Consider the following 17,384-nt stretch of genomic DNA (forward strand, 5'->3'; position numbering starts at 1 on the left):
CATCTCAAACCACCCAGGAAATGTTGTTCTGGATCAAATAAAGCTAACCCCACTTTGCCCCAAGTCATTTCCAGAAGGATTTATGTCATTTCCAAAAGGAATTATGTCATTTCCAAAAGGATTTATGTCATTTCCAAAAGGAATTATGTCATTTCCAAAAGGATTTATGTCATTTCCAGAAGGATTTATGTCATTTCCAAAAGATTTATGTCATTTCCAAAATGATTTATGTCATTTCCAAAAGGATTTATGTCATTTCCAAAAGGATTTATGTAATTTATAAAAGGATTTATGTCATTTCCAAAAGGATTTATGTAATTTATAAAAGGATTTATGTGTTTTGTGGAAAAGGCCCCAAATTTGACCAACCCCAGAACCTCCCTTCACCAGCACTTCAGGCAACAAGATGCTGATTATTTTTTAAAGCTGCTTTTTTTTTTCTTTTTTTTTTCTTTTTTCTTTTTTTTTTTGGCAAAACCGGAGGGGATGAGGCAAACGCGAGCTCAGCGTCGGCTTCTTGGCAGAGACCAAGGATTTCCAGGGAAAAAAAAACCCAAAAAATGAGGGCAAACAGGTGGTTTTTCTGAGAACCTGAGGGAACGCAAGATTCAGCACCGAAATCCGCGCAGAGCGGGAGATCCACGAGGGATCTCCTGTCCACGGAAAAGCCTCAGCACGGGAGCACCCGAGTGACAAACGAGGGTCTTGCTCAGGTCCAGCAGGACAAACATCACTAAAAAAACCCAAAAAAGCACCTTTCAACCTTCTCCAGAGTCTTCCAGGGGAGCTGTGGGACCGGAGAGAGCGGCCAAAGCCGCCCGGGCTCCTCCAGCTGGTGGGCAGGGGTCCCCCGAGGCAGCTCAGACCCCCTCACCACACCCCAAACTCAGCGTGGGGGGAAATTGGGAACCAGGAAATTTCTGACTGGATTTGTTCTCTGTGGACGAGCAGAGGAGCTTTGCTGTGGATGGATGTCCGCAGATTCCTGCTCAACCCCACCTTTCCCACAAATATTCCATTTCCCAGCCAGGAAAAAAGCTAAAACCAGGAAAAAAAAAAGCTAAAACTGGCACTTCCAAAGGGGCGGAGGAGCCGCTCCAAAGCTTCCCACAGATCTCAAACCCCATCTGCGGTCAGACCCGGAGCCACAAATGCCTTCTGGAAGGTTCCTTCTCACTGACTGGCTGAGCCTGACACCCCTCCCAGGGGTGGGTTCAAGTTGGTGGCCACAGTCCTTGAGTTGGTGGCCACAGTCCTTGAATTGGTGGCCATGACCTTTGAGTTGGTGGCCGTAATCTTTGAGCTGGTGACCTCAGCCTCCAAGCTGGTGACCACCACCTTCCTTCAAGCTGGCCACCACAATTTCTGGGCACCGCTGGACGTCCCAGCTGCCCCGAAAACCCTCCCTGTGGCTCTCCTGGCCACCCCTCAGCCCAGATCCCCCCAGGCCAGCCTGGCTTGAGTCTTTGGTCTCACCCAGGAGCCCGGGAGGGAGGGCTGGGAGCGGTGCTGCTCGAGGGCTCCTGGGCACCGAAATGGGGCAGAAATCAGTGGGAAAAGGGGTTCTGGAGATCCTTGTTCTCCTTCTGGAGACGGGCACGAGCAGGACGAGACTCGTCCCGGCCCCGGCGCTCGCCTCAGGGGCACAGCTTGATGTAGGTGACGGTGGAACAGACGGAGAACAGGGGGAACACCTTCTCCTGGAAGGCCACGTTGAAGGTGAAGATGTGCTGCATGTCCTCAGCGTCGTAGAAGGAAACCTCCTGGCCCTCGTAGTCCAGGCAGACGCGGACCCTGCTGAGCTTGCGGCCCAGGCTCAGCGGCGTGCGCTGCGGCGACGTCACGGCCCAGTAGCGGCCCCCGTTCTGCTGCACGGCCCAGATGCCCTCCTCGGGGGAGAACTGGGTCAGCCCCTTCCTGCGGACCGACTCCCTGGCCACGCCGAAGGCCCAGCCGTCCGCCGGCCCCACCTCCACCTCCCAGTAGTGCCGGCCCGACTGGAAGCCGGTGCTGGCCAGGACCCGCGAGTTGGTGTCGAAGCGCTTGGGGTGCTCGGGCAGCTCCTGCTTCCTGCAGCCCATGCGGACGCTCTTGAGGTCGGCGGAGAGGATCAGCAGGTGGTTGGCGGAGTCGGGGTCCAGGGTCAGGTCCTCTGCTGGGGACATCGGCGGTCAGGAGAATCCCAGCTCGGGGTCTGGGCCTCGGTGATCCCAGCCTGGAGCTCAGTGAGCCCAAAAACCCCTCCCTGACGCCCCCGTGGGCGCCCCAAATCCCTCGAAGGGCTCGGCCAGGAAAAGCCTGGCCTGGGATCTGGGCCTCGGTGATCCCAGCGTGGAGCTCAGTGAGCCCAAAAACCCCTCCCTGACACCCTGACACCCCCGTGGGCGCCCCAAATCCCTTGAAGGGCTCAGCCAGGAAAAGCCTGGCCTGGGATCTGGGCCTCAGTGATCCCAGCCTGGAGCTCAGTAATGCCCAAAAACCCAAAAACCCCACGGCCCTCCCTGACACCCCCGTGGGCGCCCCAAATCCCTCGAGGGGGGTCTATCTCGGGTGGGAAATGGGGTGACAATGACACTCGGGAGAAGAGAGGGCCACATGCAGATAACTCGCGGTTATCAGCAGCACAGAGGATCAAAAATGGTTTTTTCCACGTAAATTGATTTTTTTGTCTTCGTTTCCAGCTCGTCCACACGCAGCAGCGCTCCGCACCCGCCTGGCATCAAAACTGGCAGAGTTTTGATCCCCAAACCGCCCCAAAAGCACCCAAATCCTGGGGGCATGTGTCCACCTGGAGGAGCCCAAAGCAAACAGCAAGCGCAGCCTGGTCCCAACAGCTTTTCCCAAACTCAGGGGAAGTGACCTCAAATTGTGGTTGTAGTCAGCAAAGTCACCACGAATCCGTGGACGCTTTGGGGGAGTCTTAAATAACTCAGGGAATTACCCAAACTCTGCTGGGATTTAATTTGAATTCTTAAATAACTCAGGGAATTACCCAAACTCTGCTGGGATTGAATTTGAATTCTTAAATTACCCAAACTCTGCTGGGATTTAATCTGAATTTTTAAATAACTCAAGGAATCACCCAAACTCTGCTGGGATTGAATTTGAATTCTTGAATAACTCAGGGAATTACCCAAACTCTGCTGGGATTTAATCTGAATTCTTAAATTACCCAAACCCTGCTGGGATTTAATTTGAATTCATAAATTACCTAAACTCTGCTGGGATTTAATTGGAATTCCTGAATTTCCCAGCCCCTGCTGGGATTTAACTGGAATTCCTGAATAACTCAAGGAATTACCCAAACTCTGCTGGGATTCAATTTGAATTCTTAAATAACTTAAGGAATTAACCAAACTCTGTGGGATTTAATTGGAATTCTTAAATTTCCCAAACTCTGCTGGGATTTAACTGGAATTCCTGAATTTCCAGCCCCTGCTGGATTTAACTGGAATTCCTGAATTTCCAAACCCTGCTGGGATTTAATTGGAATTCCTGAATTTCCCAGCCCCTGCTGGGATTTAACTGGAATTCCTGAATTTCCCAGCCCCTGCTGGGATTTAACTGGAATTCCTGAATTTCCCAGCCCTGCTGGGCTGTCACCCCCGGCAGGGTCCGTCCCCGCTCCCTGGAGGCAGCAGGAGCCCAGCAGGGCGGTTTTGGCAGCCCCAGAGCCAGCTGTGGCCAGGGGTGGCTGTTTTGGGCTGAGCTCTCTGGGTTTGGCAGACGGGCAGAGAGGACCCGGCTGAGCCGTCAGTCAGAAAAATCAGCTTGGGGCTCTGGAGCTGGGCAGGCTGGATCTGGAAATCACCGAGAGAGAAGAAATTAAGGAGAAAAAAAAAAAAAAAAAAAAAAAAAAAAAAAAAAAAAAAAAAAGAAATCTTGAGCGTCTTTTCCTTTTTTTTTTTTCCCCTTCCTTTTTGGCTTTGCAAAACACAACCACAACTTTGGGTCTCTGCTCCTGGCCCTGTGTGTGAAATTTCATCTTTTTTACCTTTTTCGCCTCTTCCCAGCTCGTCCTGCAGTTTTTCTGGAAAGGAAAAAGGGCAGGGCCGTGAACGGTGACACCCCAGAGACCCAGGGCAGAGTCCTCAATATCCTCAATATCCTCAATTTTCATTTAAAAAAACCCTTTTTTGGCATGGGGAAAAGACAGGATTCACCCAACCCACATTTATCAGGGATTCCGAGCCCTGAGCACCCCTTTGAGCCACTTCTTGCCCCAGAATTGGGGTGAATTCCATTCAGGAATTTGGGGTTTTCCTCTCCTTGGCCTTTCCAGCTCCATCTCCTGGTTCCCTGCAATCCCAGGGCTCGCCTGACCCAAAATTGAATTTTTTTGGCCCCAAACCGAGGCTCCCACTCTGATTTTCCTCCCTTTAAAGCAAATCCCATTTCCTGCCCAGAGTCCTGGCTGGGCCCAGTCCCTTCCCTCCTGCCCAGAAGGAGATCAGGGATCTCCAGAGCTCCAGAATTCCTTTTCCAGCTGATTCCTGCCCCACCCCGGAGCCCTGGAGCTCTCCCAGCTCTCCCTCCCCCTGACAGGAAGGGCCAGGGATTATTTTTTATAGTGTTTATCTTCTTTTTTTTTCTTGTTCTTTTTTGGTTTGTACTTTGTTTTTGTTTGTTAGGCTGAGTGGAGGCCGAGGAAGAATGAAGAAGCAGGAGGAGTAGCAGGGAGAGGGAGTGGGGAGGAGGATGAAGAATGAGGAGGCAGAAAGAAGAAGGAGGGGAGTAGGAAAAGAAGCAGAAAAGAGGAGGAATGGAGGCGGAGGAGAAACAGAACTGGTGAGGGGGAGGTGCTGAGGGCGGAGGCGAGGAAGCAGAAGAAGAAGGAGAGGACGAGGGAGAGGAGGGGGAGAGGAAGAAGAAGGAGGAGGCAGAAAGAAGAAGGAGGGGAGGAGGAAAAGAAGCAGGAAAAGAGGAGGAAGGGTAGCGTGATGAGAAACATGAACTGGAGTGCGGAGGCTTAGCCGAGGAAGAAGAAGGAGGAGGAGGAGGGCAGGGCGGAGGGAGGAGGAAGGAGGAGGAAGAGGGAGGAGGGAAGAAGAGGTAGGGGGTGTAATAAAAATAATGGATGGGTGGGAGGAGAAGAATGGAAAGTGGGAGTTAGGGGGTAGGAGGATGAAAAATGACGGGAGAGGTCGTGAGGGCGAGAGGGGCGGTAGTCGTGGTGCCGGGTTGGGGGTTCCTTTATTTGTATGTTATCGTATGTCGTATTCCATATTTTTTATATTTCTTATTCCATATTTCTTATATTTCTTATTTATTTTTATTTTTCTTTTTTCTTTCTTTTTTTCATTTTTAAATTTATTTCTCCCCCCCCCACCTCGGAATTTCTTCAGGACCTTCTCCAGCCCCAGGGCTTTGAGGGAGAAGTTGCAGAGGAGCGCCTTGAGGTCGGCGCCGGCGGGGACGGGCTGGTGGCACTTCACCTCCTCACTCCTGGGGGGAAAAAACAACGGGAAAAACGGGAAAAACGGGGAAATTGGGGAGATTCCCCCATTTCCAGCCCAGTCTGCCCCCCGAGCTCCTGGCTGGGATTTCGTCCTCCTGGGGGTGAGGGAATGGGGATTTTGGGGTGAGGAAATGGGGATTTGGGGGTGGATTTTGGGGTGAGGAAATGGAGATTTGGGTGTGGATTTTGGGGGGAGGAAATGGGGATTTGGGTGTGGATTTTGGGGTGAGGAAATGGGGATTTGGGGGTGGATTTTGGGGTGAGGAAATGGGGATTTGGGGGTGGATTTTGGGGTGAGGAAATGGGGATTTGGGGGTGGATTTTGGGGTGAGGAAATCAGATTTCCAATGGTCTGGAGGAGATCCAGGGCCCGCAGAGAGCGGGAGGGAAATTCCACCCTCCCTGGGACACCTGGGTGGGCACAGGGACCCTCAGGGGCACCTGGATGGGCACAGGGACCTTCAGGGGCACCTGGGTGGGCACAGAGACCCTCAGGGGCACCTGGGTGGGCACAGGGACCTTCAGGGGCACCTGGGTGGGCACAGGGACCCTCGGGGGCACCTGGGTGGGCACAGGGACCCTCGGGGGCACCTGGGTGGGCACAGGGACCTTCAGGGGCACCTGGGTGGGCACAGGGACCCTCAGGCAGGTGGGCAGAGCAGAATTCCTCACCTGCTGATGATGCCCGTCACATCCTGGAAAGGAAAAAAGAGAAAGGAGCAGTGAGAGCCTGAACGGGAGATGGGGACTGCAGGCAGCCCCCAAAACGCAGATCACTGTGCCAAAAATGCACTTTATTGCACAAAAAATGCACTTTATTGTACAAAAATGCACTTTATTGTGCACAAAACGCAGTTTATTGTACAAAAATGCACTTTATTGGGCACAAAATGCAGGTTTGAAATCTCCAAACGCAATTCCCAAGTTGTTGCAGCAGCCCAGGGTCATGGGTGGCAGGGCCTGTGATTTCTGTTCCTTCTTCAAATTCTGCACTAAAACTCGCTTTTATTTCTGTTCTTTCTTTATCAAAACTCGCTTTTATTTCCATTCCTTTTTCAGATTCTACACCAAAACTCGTTTTTATTTCTATTCCTTCTTTATCAAAACTCGCTTTTATTTCTACACCTTCTTCATACTCTACATTAAAATTCGCTTTTATTTCTATTCCTTTTTCATCAAAACTCACTTTTATTTCTATTCCTTTTTCAGATTCTACACCAAAACTCGCTTTTATTTCTATTTTTTCTTCAGACTCTGCACCAAAACTTGTTTTTATTTCTACTCCTTCTTCATCAAAATCGCTTTTATTTCTATTCCTTTTTCAGACTCTGTACCCAAACTCGCTTTTATTTCCGTTCCTTTCCCAGACTCCGCACTCAGAGCCCTCCCTGCCCACCCGGGAGGGTTTCCCTGTCAGGGTCTCACCCTGCCCAGACCCCTCGTCCCTCCCAGGCAGCCCCTGCCCCCCGGGTTTCCGTCAGGGTCTCACCCTGCCCAGGACCCTCTCCCTCCCAGGCGCCCTGCCCACCCGGGAGTTTTCCCTGTCAGCTCTCACCCTGCCCAGGACCCCCCTGTCCCCTCCCCAGGGCAGCCCCTGCCCACCCGGGAGGGTTTCCCTGTCAGGGTCTCACCCTGCCCAGGACCCCTCTGTCCCCTCCCCAGGGCAGCCCCTGCCCACCCGGGAGTTTTCCCTGTCAGGGTCTCACCCTGCCCAGGACCCCCCTGTCCCCTCCCCAGGGCAGCCCCTGCCCACCCGGGAGTTTTCCCTGTCAGACTCTCACCCTGCCCAGGACCCCCCTGTCCCCCTCCCCAGGGGAGCCCCTGCCCACCCGGGAGGGTTTCCCTGTCAGAGTCTCACCCTGCCCAGGACCCCCCTGTCCCCCTCCCCAGAGCAGCCCCTGCCCACCCGGGAGGGTTTCCCTGTCAGGGTCTCACCCTGCCCAGGACCCCCCTGTCCCCTCCCCAGGACAGCCCCTGCCCACCCGGGAGTTTTCCCTGTCAGGGTCTCACCCTGCCCAGGACCCCCCTGTCCCCCTCCCAGGGCAGCCCCTGCCCACCCGGGAGGGTTTCCCTGTCAGGGTCTCACCCTGCCCAGGACCCCCCTGTCCCCCTCCCCAGGGCAGCCCCTGCCCTCCCAGCCCGGCCGGGATTCCCACCCAGCCTCGGGTGCGACCCCAGCCCCACAGGACGGGAATGGATTTTCCCTCGGGCAGGGGCGGATCCTGGAGGCGATTCAAGGTTCCAATAAAATTGCAACACCCGAACCGAGCCATTATTTGCCTGTTCTGCCTCAAAACGCATTCCAGAGCCCGCGCCCAGGCAGAGCCGCCTCCCTGGGGCTGCTTTAAAAAAACAAAACAACAATTGGCATTTTATAACTGCTGCTTTTCAGTAAAAAATGCCAATTGTCGCTCCCGGCTGCTTTCCAGTAAAATCCCGGTTGTTGTTCTGGAAGTTTCTGTGGGCACCGAATTCCCACCCCCGGCCGAGCCCTGAAACCTCCGCAAATATTGACAGAGCCCCGAGGGCAGCCGGGCAGGGAGTTTAACCCTCTGCGGGCCTGGGGCGGCTCCCTGGGAAAATCCTGGGGGAAAAAATGGGAAAAATCCGGGAAAATCACTGGGAAAATCCTGGGAAAACTCCGGGAAAAAATCTGGGAAAAAAAACCTGAAAAAAACACTGGAAAAGCACCGAGAAAAATCCTGGAAAACCACTGGGAAAATCCTGGGGGAAAAAAAATGGGAAAACTCCTGGAAAACCACTGGGAAAATCCTAGAAAATCCCTGGAAAAGCACCTAGAAAAATCCTGGAAAACCACTGGAAAAATCTTGGAAAATTCCTGGAAAAACACTGGAAAAGCGCCTAGAAAAATCCTGGAAAACCACTGGAAAAATCCTGGGGAAAAACGCCGATTTGCTCAATTCAAGGAAAACTATCTCCATTCAAAGGTGGCCCGAGGCCCTCGTGCCATCCGGGGTGGGGAAGGAGCTGTGGATTTTGGGATTTTGGGCACCCCGGGGGTTTTTCCCAGCCTCGGGATTGGATTTGGGTCTGGCTCAGCCCTGAACACCCCGAAACCAAAGGGTTGGGGTGCTGGAAAAGTCCAGGTGAGCTCATGGAGGAGAATAAATAAAATAAAAGAGAATGTTCTGTTCCAGAGTGTTCCTGAGGCAGAGAGAGCACCCAGACACCTCCCTGCACCCATGAACGGCAGGATAAAACAAGGACTTTTACCCCAAAACGCCTCTGCAGGATCCATAAACACAAACCAAGGGCTTGGGGGTGCTGGAAAAGTCCAGATGAGCTCATGGAGGAGAATAAATCAAAGAGAATGTTCTGTCCCAGGTGTTCCTCAGGCAGAGAGAGCTTGGGGCACCTCCTTGCACCCGTGCAAGGCAGACTAAAACGAGGACTTTCGCCCCAAAACGCGGCTGTGGGAGCGCGGGAAGAGGAGCAGCGAGCCCGGCTCTCACCTTGAGGAAATCCAGCGTGGGCTGCTGCGCTTTCTCCTCCAGCTCGGCGATGAGCTTGTTGAGCAGCGCGATCTGCCGGGAGAGCTCGGTGATGTTCTCGCTCTGCCGCCGCGCCAGGCTCTGCTCCATCTTCTCCAGCTGCGCCAGCAGGAGGCGCTCCTGCTCCTGCAGGAACTGCCGCAGCCGCTCCCAGCCCGAGAGCAGCTTCTGCCGCTCGCCCTCGATGCTTTTCTGGGGAGAAACACGGCAAAAACGGCAAAAAGGGGTCAGGAGAGAGGGCTGGATGCTCGATGCTTTTCTGGGGAGAAACACGGCAAAAGGGGTCAGGAGAGAGGGCTGGATGCTCGATGCTTTTCTGGGGTGAAACACAGCAAAAATGGCAAAAGGGGTCAGGAGAGAGCGCTGAGCGCTCTGAGAGCTCCGGCCTGGAGAGAGCGGGGCCGTCCTTCGGGAGGGGTGAGTGGGAAAAGTGCACATTATCCATGTGCACATAATACAAATTATATTATACTAATTATATATATTATTTATTATATTTATAATTATGGATATTAATAATATATTATTAAATTCGATTATTATATTATATTATAATTATATTATATTATATTATATTATATTCTTTATCTTATATTATCTTGTATTATTATTTCTATTATATTAATTCTATTATTTTATTTTTCTATTCTCTTTTTTTGATTTATTTTTATTTCTTATTTATCTTTCTGTCTTTTTCTTTCTCTATTTCTTCCTATCTTCTTATTCTTTCTTCTTTCTTATTCTTATATTTTCTTATTTCTTTGATTCGATTCGATTAGATTAGATTAGATTAGATTAGATTTATTCTGTTATGTTTGTTATGTTCTGTTATGTTATGTTATGTTATGTTATGTTATGTTATATTTATTATATTGTATTATATTGTATTATATTATATTAGATTTATTATATAGCATTATATTGTATTATATTATATTATATTGTATTAGATTAGATTAGATTTATTAGATTAGATTTATTAGATTAGATTTATTACAATAGATTGATTAGATTGCATTATATTGCATTATATTATATTACATTATATTATATTTATTTTATTATATTATATTGTCAGCATACATATACACTGTATCAGCTCTGCAGAGATATTGCTGAATGAGTTTTGCCGTATTGATCAGAAGCTGTGTGAGTTTTGCTGAATGCGTTTTGCTGAATGAGTTTTTCCGTATTGATCAGAAGCGCTTTATTCCCGGTTTTAATGATGTGTTAAATTCAGTTTTGCAGTAAAAAGGGAACTTTTGTAGCTAAAATAGGAATTCTGTCCGTGGGATATTTTCTGAAGGAAGGAACGAGGCCCTGGCAGCAGAGAGAGGCCGCGGGACTCCCAGATTCTTCAGAGAAGGAGAATTTATCACCCCGTTATCAGCAGAAATTAACCCCTTCCTGCCCGGCCCGGGACGCACCAGCAGCTCCTGGGTTTTCTGGTCGTCGCTCACTTTGAACTCCAGCAGCTCCTGGCGCTCTTTCCTCAGCGCATCCAAGCGCGCCTGGATCTTCTCCTGGGAACAAAGGAAGAGGAATTCCGGGGTGGCTTCGTCCCCTTCCTGCCCGCGGGGTCTGCTCGGGGCCAGGCGGGAACGGAGGGAGGAAAACCCGGGATGCGCTCTCCAGGAAACCCCCCGGGGACCCCCAGGACCCCCAGAACCTCCCCAAAAATCAGGAACGGAGGGAGGAAAACCCGGGATGCGCTCGCCAGGGAATCCCCCGGTGGCAGAGCGGGGTGACAGCGGGGTGACAGAGCGGGGACAAGCGCGGGGTGACAGCGCGGGGTGACAGAGCGGGGTGACAGAGCGGGGTGACAGCGCGGGGTGACAGCACGGGGACAAGCGCAGCTTCCGCGGTTCGCCCGCGCGCACGGACGGACGGACGGACGGAGGGACCTTGTACTCCTCGGAAGCTTCATCCACGGGCACCACGGCGTGCGGGCGGTGCTCGCGGGACCTGTCGCACACCACGCAGATGGCCCTGCGGTCGTCCTTGCAGTAGAGCTTGAGCGCCTCGCGGTGCTTGGGGCACTGCCCGTCCTCCTCGGCGCCCTTGGCCCCGCGCTGCGCGAACTGGCTGATGATCTCGGACATGTTCGCCAGCTGCCGGTTGGGGCGGAAACTCCTGTGCTGGAAAACCTCCCGGCACTGCGGGCACGGGAAATCCATCTCCAGCTCCTTCCAGCTCTTGACGATGCACGCCCGGCAGAAGTTGTGCCCGCACTCGATGGACACGGGGTCCTTGAAGAACTCCAGGCACACGGAGCAAGTGGCCTCGTCCTGCAGGTTGCCGGGCAGGAACACGGCTGCCATGGCCTCTCTCCTGCGGGTCAGGAAGGGTTTCAGCGCGGCGGGAAGGGCAGCGCCTGGCACCGGGCCCCGGGGGCGGCGCTCGGCCGGGAGCGCGGCCGCGGCCCGGGGTCACTCCTGCCGGGTCCGGTTACTCCAGCCCGGGGACCGGACCTCGGCTCTGGGGGGCACGCAGGAAAGCAGGGACGCTGTCCTCTGCTCCCCACCAACCCTGAGATTCCTGCCTTTTTGGGGCTTTTTGTGTGGGTGGTTTTTTTGGGTTTGTTTTGTTTTGTTTTGTTTTGTTTTTGGTTTGTTGGTTCGGGTTTTCCTTTCAGCAGGGAGGTGGGAAGACGATCCCCTTTTGGCGTCTCTTTTTGAGATCCAAAAATCCCCAAAATCTTTTGGGATCCCCATCCCGCCCGGGGGTGCCCCCGGCTCTGGCTGGAGCTGATTTATGGCCGAGTCTGAGCCCTGGGGCTGGCCCGGAGCAGCTGCTCCCGGCTGAGGTCCAGGAACCATCTGAGCCCTCGTTCAAGTCCAGGTTCGCCCCTCAGACTCCAGCTGGGGACTCAGATGACCTGGTCGAGCTCCAGGGCTCATCAGGGGCCATAAAAAGCAACAGGAGAAAGGGAATACATGGGGATGCAAACCCTTGTCAAGGTCTGCTGGTGAGATTCCCAAATCCATCAAGATCAAGCTCAGGATTGGGGTCCTGCATCTCAAAATAAAATAGCCTCGGCTCTCCAGAAATATTTTGCGCAGGTTTGGGGGTCGTGCATTAAATGGGAATGTTAATTTAAAAATCTATGATTTTTCCAGGGCTGGGGTTGTCCATAACATCGTGGTTTCCACCCTTTCACCAAGTTCTGGTCAGGGCAGGCTGGGGCAGGAGGGAGCGATGGTCACCCGGTTACCGAGGGGGTTCAGGTTACCACGGGCTGGGAAATGTGGGATCCTCTGGAGAGCGATTTGTCTTCTCCTAATGAGGCCCTGAAATCAGATCGAGGGATCCATAAATTCTGATTTGAAAGCCAGCCCTTGCTGGTCCAGCCCCTCTGAGTCGGGGTCTTGGACACACCTGGGGCTGTGGGGGGAGACAAACCCCAGCCCCGGAGGTTCTGCTGGAGGAATTTATGAGCAAAACCAGTCCTGGAATTGTCCTGCAGAGCGTTACCACCTCTGTTCATCTGCCCTCTCCATGTATTTGTACTTGTATACAATTTTATATTTTTATATATTTATGTATATTTATATCACTCCCTGTGCAAGGGGAATTCACCCTCTCCTACCTCCCGTTTCTTTCCATCTGTAAATAAACACGAAGCGCGCATTTTTTGCCCATTCCTCACATTTCCCCTCACGTTTCTGCAGCGAGAGGATGAGGATGAGCCTGAGGGCTGGAGGCAAAGCCGCAGCCCAGCCCAGGGGTGCACAACCCGCCGAGGAGAAGAGCGAGACCCCCCGAGAGCAGCAGCCCGGTGCGAGGCACGAGGAGAACGAGCTGGGACGAGGGACGGACAGAGGGACGAGGGACAGAGGGACGAGCGCATCCCCAGCCCTCCCCGTGTCCCCGGCTGCCCCCGCGTACCTCGGAGCGGAGGCGTCGGGAAGTGGCGTCCTCCCGAACCGCCCCAGTCCCCCCGGATTTTGGCTCGGGACGGGTCTAGAGCGGGCCAGCTGGGCGGCCAGCCGGGTGGCCGCGGGGTCCCAGCGGGACGGGGTCCGCAGCAGCCGCTCCCCGGAGCTGCGGCGGTGGAGCCCGGCCGCGGCCGCGGCCGCCTCGGACATCGCGGCGCCGCCGGAGCTCGGGCTCCTCGCCGGCCCTCGGGTGCCCCATTTGTCCCCTCTGTCACCGCCACCCCCTCCCGTCTCACTTACCATTCTTTCCCCTCCCCCATCGCTGCTATCCTGGGCACCCCCCGAGGTTCTTTCCCCCTCCTCTCTTCCTCCTCCTCCTCCTCCTCCTCCTCCTCCTCCTCCTCCCCGGCTCTGCGCCTTCCCTCCGTGCCAAAGCTCTTTTCCCTGCCCATGGCCAGGATCGCGTTTCCAGCGCCTCTCTCCACCTGTCACCAAGCCCGGACCTTCTCCCCGGGGTCTCGGCCGCTCTTTAACCCTTTCGGGACCCTGATCCCTCCTTCCGGGGGAAGGGGCAAAGCTTTGCACCCCTCTTTGACCCCAAAACGCTCACCCAATTATTCACCTCGCTGCTGATATTTGGGGACAGAAGGGCAGGAACGTCTCCTGTGGGGCGTCTCCCACCTGCCGCAGGTGTGTGGGTCAGGTCAGAAGAGCTTGGGACACCCAAAGCGACAGGAAGAGGGGGGAAATAAAAGGAAAAGGCAGCGTGAAAGGAAAAACCCTCTATTCACCTGCCAGGTAAATACCTCTTGCCTATAAATACACAGATTAATTAATGTCTGCTGGACAAACGCATCCTTTGTTTCCCCCGGCTCCCAGCAGCTCCTCTCCCAAAATTCCCAGCCCTGCCCTGGAGGGAAAAGAAATAAACCCCGGGATGCGGCCGGGGAAGCTCCTTGGCTTGCCCTTGGGCGCCAGGATCGTGTTCGGGGCCACCGGGAATGCTGAGCCCGGAGAGCTGGAAACAGGGACACGAGCCAGGTCCAGCCGCCAGTGCTGAGCCGGAGCGTTTATTTCAGAGTTTATATTTTTATTTTATTTTAGGGACCGAACCGGGGCCGGCCGGCCCCGCTGGCGAGCGAGGAGCGCTCGGGATCCCGCCGGGAGCCGCGCGGGGCCGCTCAGTCCGTGGGCTCCGGGCCCCACTCCTCGTTGCACAGGTCGGTCTCGCAGCAGGAGTAGCGGGAGCTCAGGCGGGACTCGGCGTCCGACGCCCGCTCCCGGCCGCAGTTGAGGGCGGAGGTGCAGCCCTGCTGGTAGTAAAGGGTCATCTTACCTGCAGGGGGGACGGGCACGCCGTGAGAATCGGATTTGGGGCTTTGGGGGGAAGCCGAGCTCTGAAATGTAAAATGTACCCGGCCCGAACCAAACCACGGCTCGGTTCAGGTTGGGGAAAAGGAAAATCGGGTGGTGCGCCCACAGAGACCACCCTGCCCCCGGCCTCTTTGGAAGGCAGACCCTCCCCTTGGCCTAAAAACCGACTTTTTGGGACTTTTTTGGGACAGCCTCCACGGCAGGGATGAGCTCGACCCCTCCCACCCTCCCTTTCCCTGCCGCTTCATCTCCTCATCCTCACCCATCCACAGGAGCAATTTGGATTTCCCGGGATGGGGAGAGCCCCCCTGAGGGAAGGAGAGGGTGGGGAAAGGCCGGGAGAGCCCCCTGAGGGGAGGAGAGGGTGGGGAAAGGCCAGGAGAGCCCCCTGAGGGAAAGGAGAGGGTGGGGAAAGGCCGGGAGAGCCCCTCTGAGGGAAGGAGAGGGTGGGGAAAGGCCGGAGAGCCCCCTGAGGGGAGGAGAGGGTGGGGAAAGGCCGGGAGAGCCCCCCTGAGGGGAAGGAGAGGGTGGGGAAAGGCCGGGAGAGCCCCCCTGAGGGAAGGAGAGGGTGGGGAAAGGTCGGGAGAGCCTCCCTGAGGGGAGGAGAGGGTGGGGAAAGGCCGGGAGAGCCCCCTGAGGGAAGGAGAGGGTGGGGAAAGGCCGGGAGAGCCCCCCTGAGGGGAGGAGAGGGTGGGGAAAGGCCGGGAGAGCCCCCTGAGGGGAGGAGAGGGTGGGGAAAGCCGGGAGAGCCCCCCTGAGGGAAGGAGAGGGTGGGGAAAGGCCGGGAGAGCCCCCCTGAGGGGAGGAGAGGGTGGGGAAAGGCCGGGAGAGCCTCCCTGAGGGGTAGGAGAGGGTGGGGAAGGCCGGGAGAGCCCCCCTGAGGGAAGGAGAGGGTGGGGAAAGGCCGGGAGAGCCCCCCTGAGGGAGGAGAGGGTGGGGAAAGGCCGGGAGAGCCCCCTGAGGGAAAGGAGAGGGTAGGGAAAGGCCGGGAGAGCCTCCCTGAGGGGTAGGAGAGGGTGGGGAAAGGCCGGGAGAGCCTCCCTGAGGGAAGGAGAGGGTGGGGAAAGGCCGGGAGAGCCTCCCTGAGGGGAGGAGAGGGTGGGGAAGGCCGGGAGAGCCCCCCTGAGGGAAGGAGAGGGTGGGGAAAGGCCGGGAGAGCCCCCCTGAGGGGAGGAGAGGGTGGGGAAAGGCCGGGAGAGCCCCCCTGAGGGGAGGAGAGGGTGGGGAAAGGCCGGAGAGCCCCCTGAGGGAAAGGAGAGGGTAGGGAAAGGCCGGGAGAGCCTCCCTGAGGGGTAGGAGAGGGTGGGAAAGGCCGGGAGAGCCCCCTGAGGGGAGGAGAGGGTGGGGAAGGCCGGGAGAGCCCCCCTGAGGGAAGGAGAGGGTGGGGAAAGGCCGGGAGAGCCCCCCTGAGGGGAGGAGAGGGTGGGGAAAGGCCGGGAGAGCCCCCCTGAGGGAGGAGAGGGTGGGGAAGGCCAGGAGAGCCTCCCTGAGGGAAGGAGAGGGTGGGGAAAGGCCGGGAGAGCCCCCCTGAGGGGAGGAGAGGGTGGGGAAAGGCCGGGAGAGCCCCCTGAGGGGAGGAGAGGGTGGGGAAAGGCCGGGAGAGCCCCCCTGAGGGGAAGGAGAGGGTGGGGAAAGGTCGGGAGAGCCCCCTGAGGGAAGGAGAGGGTGGGGAAAGGTCGGGAGAGCCCCCTGAGGGAAGGAGAGGGTGGGGAAAGGCCGGGAGAGCCCCCCTGAGGGGAGGAGAGGGTGGGGAAAGGCCGGGAGAGCCCCCTGAGGGGAGGAGAGGGTGGGGAAGGCCAGGAGAGCCTCCCTGCAGGTTCTGCCTGCAAACCAGGTGGATTTGGGTAAATAAAAGTTAAAAAAATCAGATTTCGGTGAACCAAGGGATAAAACAAAGGGGAGGAGAGGGTGGGGAATGCCAGGAGAGCCCCGCGGACGCACCCAGGGAGGTTTTGATCAGGGCACACTTCTCCCGGCGCTCGCAGCTCGTCACGTTGGCGCCCCGCAGGCAGCCCACCAAGGGGATCTTGTACTTGCAGAGGTGGCACCGGAGAGCCTCGGCTGCAGCAGAGGAGGGAAAACGGGATAAACTTTGGGAAAAGCCGGGCGGGGAATTAAATTCCCTGCCTGCTGGGAGGCGCCGGCAGGGAATTAAAGCCGGATTGTTCCCCCTCACCGGCTCCGAGGCACAGGAGGAGGCTCAGCCCCAGCAGGAGCAGCTTCATGGTGGGGCAGGTCCGGGATTGCCGCGGCTCCGGGGACGGGAGCGGCTCTGGAATTCAGCTCTGGGACGGGAAGGGCTCGGGAATTCAGAGTTCCACTGCCTGGAATGAGAACAGAGCCAGAATTCAGCTCTGGGCTCGGGAATTCAGCTCCGGGATGAGAACAGCTCAGGAATTCAGGAATTCAGGAACTCAGCTCTGGGATGAGCTCAGTTCCCTGCAGCGAGAAGGGCTCAGGAATTCAGGGATTCAGGGATTAATTCAGGAATTCAGGGATTCAGCTCTGGGATGAGCTCAGTTCCCTGGGATGAGAAGGGCTCAGGGATTCAGGAATTCAGGGATTCAGGGATTCAGGGGTTCAGGAATTCAAGGATTCAGGGGTTCAGGGATTCAGGAATTCAAGGATTCAGGGGTTCAGGGATTCAGGGATTCAGCTCTGGGATGAGCTCAGTTCCCTGGGATGAGAAGGGCTCAGGGATTCAGAGATTCAGGAATTCAAGGGTTCAGGGATTCAGCTCTGGGATGAGCTCAGTTCCCTGGGATGAGAAGGGCTCAGGGATTCAGAGATTCAGGAATTCAAGGGTTCAGGGATTCAGGGATTCAGCTCTGGGATGAGCTCAGTTCCCTGGGATGAGAAGGGCTCAGGGATTCAGGGGTTCAGGAATTCAAGGATTCAGGGATTCAGGAATTCAGGGATTCAAGGATTCAGGGGTTCAGGGATTCAGGAATTGAGCTCTGGGATGAGAAGGGTTCAGGAATTCAGGAATTCCCCTCTGGGATCGATTCCCTCCGGGCCCAGCCCTGGGATGGGGTGGGGGAAAAGCGAAACCCTGGCGGTTCCTTTGTTTGGTGCCTTTTGGGGCGGAACGAGCGGGAAAAGCTCGGTTCGCCTCCCGAGACAACCCGAAAACGGAAATCTGGGGAATTCCGGGGACTTCCG

General features: G+C 55.6%; 2 protein-coding genes across 3 annotated transcripts in view; both read right to left on the bottom strand.

Moving 5' to 3' along the window:
- The window catches only part of TRIM7 (tripartite motif containing 7), an 11,650-nt gene extending 305 nt beyond the window's left edge, over positions 1-11,345 (bottom strand). Inside the window, exons 1-7 of one of the 2 annotated variants that reach the window (XM_050984042.1) lie at positions 10,875-11,345; positions 10,398-10,493; positions 8,932-9,162; positions 6,131-6,153; positions 5,330-5,445; positions 3,995-4,030; positions 1-2,152 (exon numbers count right to left, since the gene is read on the bottom strand). The exon at positions 1-2,152 is cut by the window's left edge and continues 305 nt beyond it. In XM_050984042.1, coding sequence (XP_050839999.1) covers positions 1,638-2,152; positions 3,995-4,030; positions 5,330-5,445; positions 6,131-6,153; positions 8,932-9,162; positions 10,398-10,493; positions 10,875-11,291 — 1,434 coding nt within the window. In that variant the 5' untranslated portion in view covers positions 11,292-11,345 and the 3' untranslated portion in view covers positions 1-1,637. Of the gene's footprint in view, positions 2,156-3,994; positions 4,031-5,329; positions 5,446-6,130; positions 6,154-8,931; positions 9,163-10,397; positions 10,494-10,874 lie in introns of both variants that reach the window. The other variant, XM_030227824.2, reaches the window with a different exon arrangement.
- Positions 11,346-14,029: 2,684 nt separating this feature from the next.
- Positions 14,030-16,447, bottom strand: LOC127060723 (acrosomal protein SP-10-like). Its single transcript, XM_050984791.1, has 3 exons — positions 16,399-16,447; positions 16,164-16,349; positions 14,030-14,184 (listed from the first exon to the last, which is right to left on the bottom strand). The coding sequence occupies exons 1-3, from the start codon at positions 16,445-16,447 to the stop codon at positions 14,030-14,032; spliced, it is 390 nt and encodes a 129-aa protein (XP_050840748.1).
- Between the last annotated feature and the right edge of the window lie 937 nt (positions 16,448-17,384).

The sequence above is a fragment of the Serinus canaria genome, chromosome 25, assembly GCF_022539315.1.
Source record: "Serinus canaria isolate serCan28SL12 chromosome 25, serCan2020, whole genome shotgun sequence".
NCBI lineage: Eukaryota > Metazoa > Chordata > Aves > Passeriformes > Fringillidae > Serinus > Serinus canaria.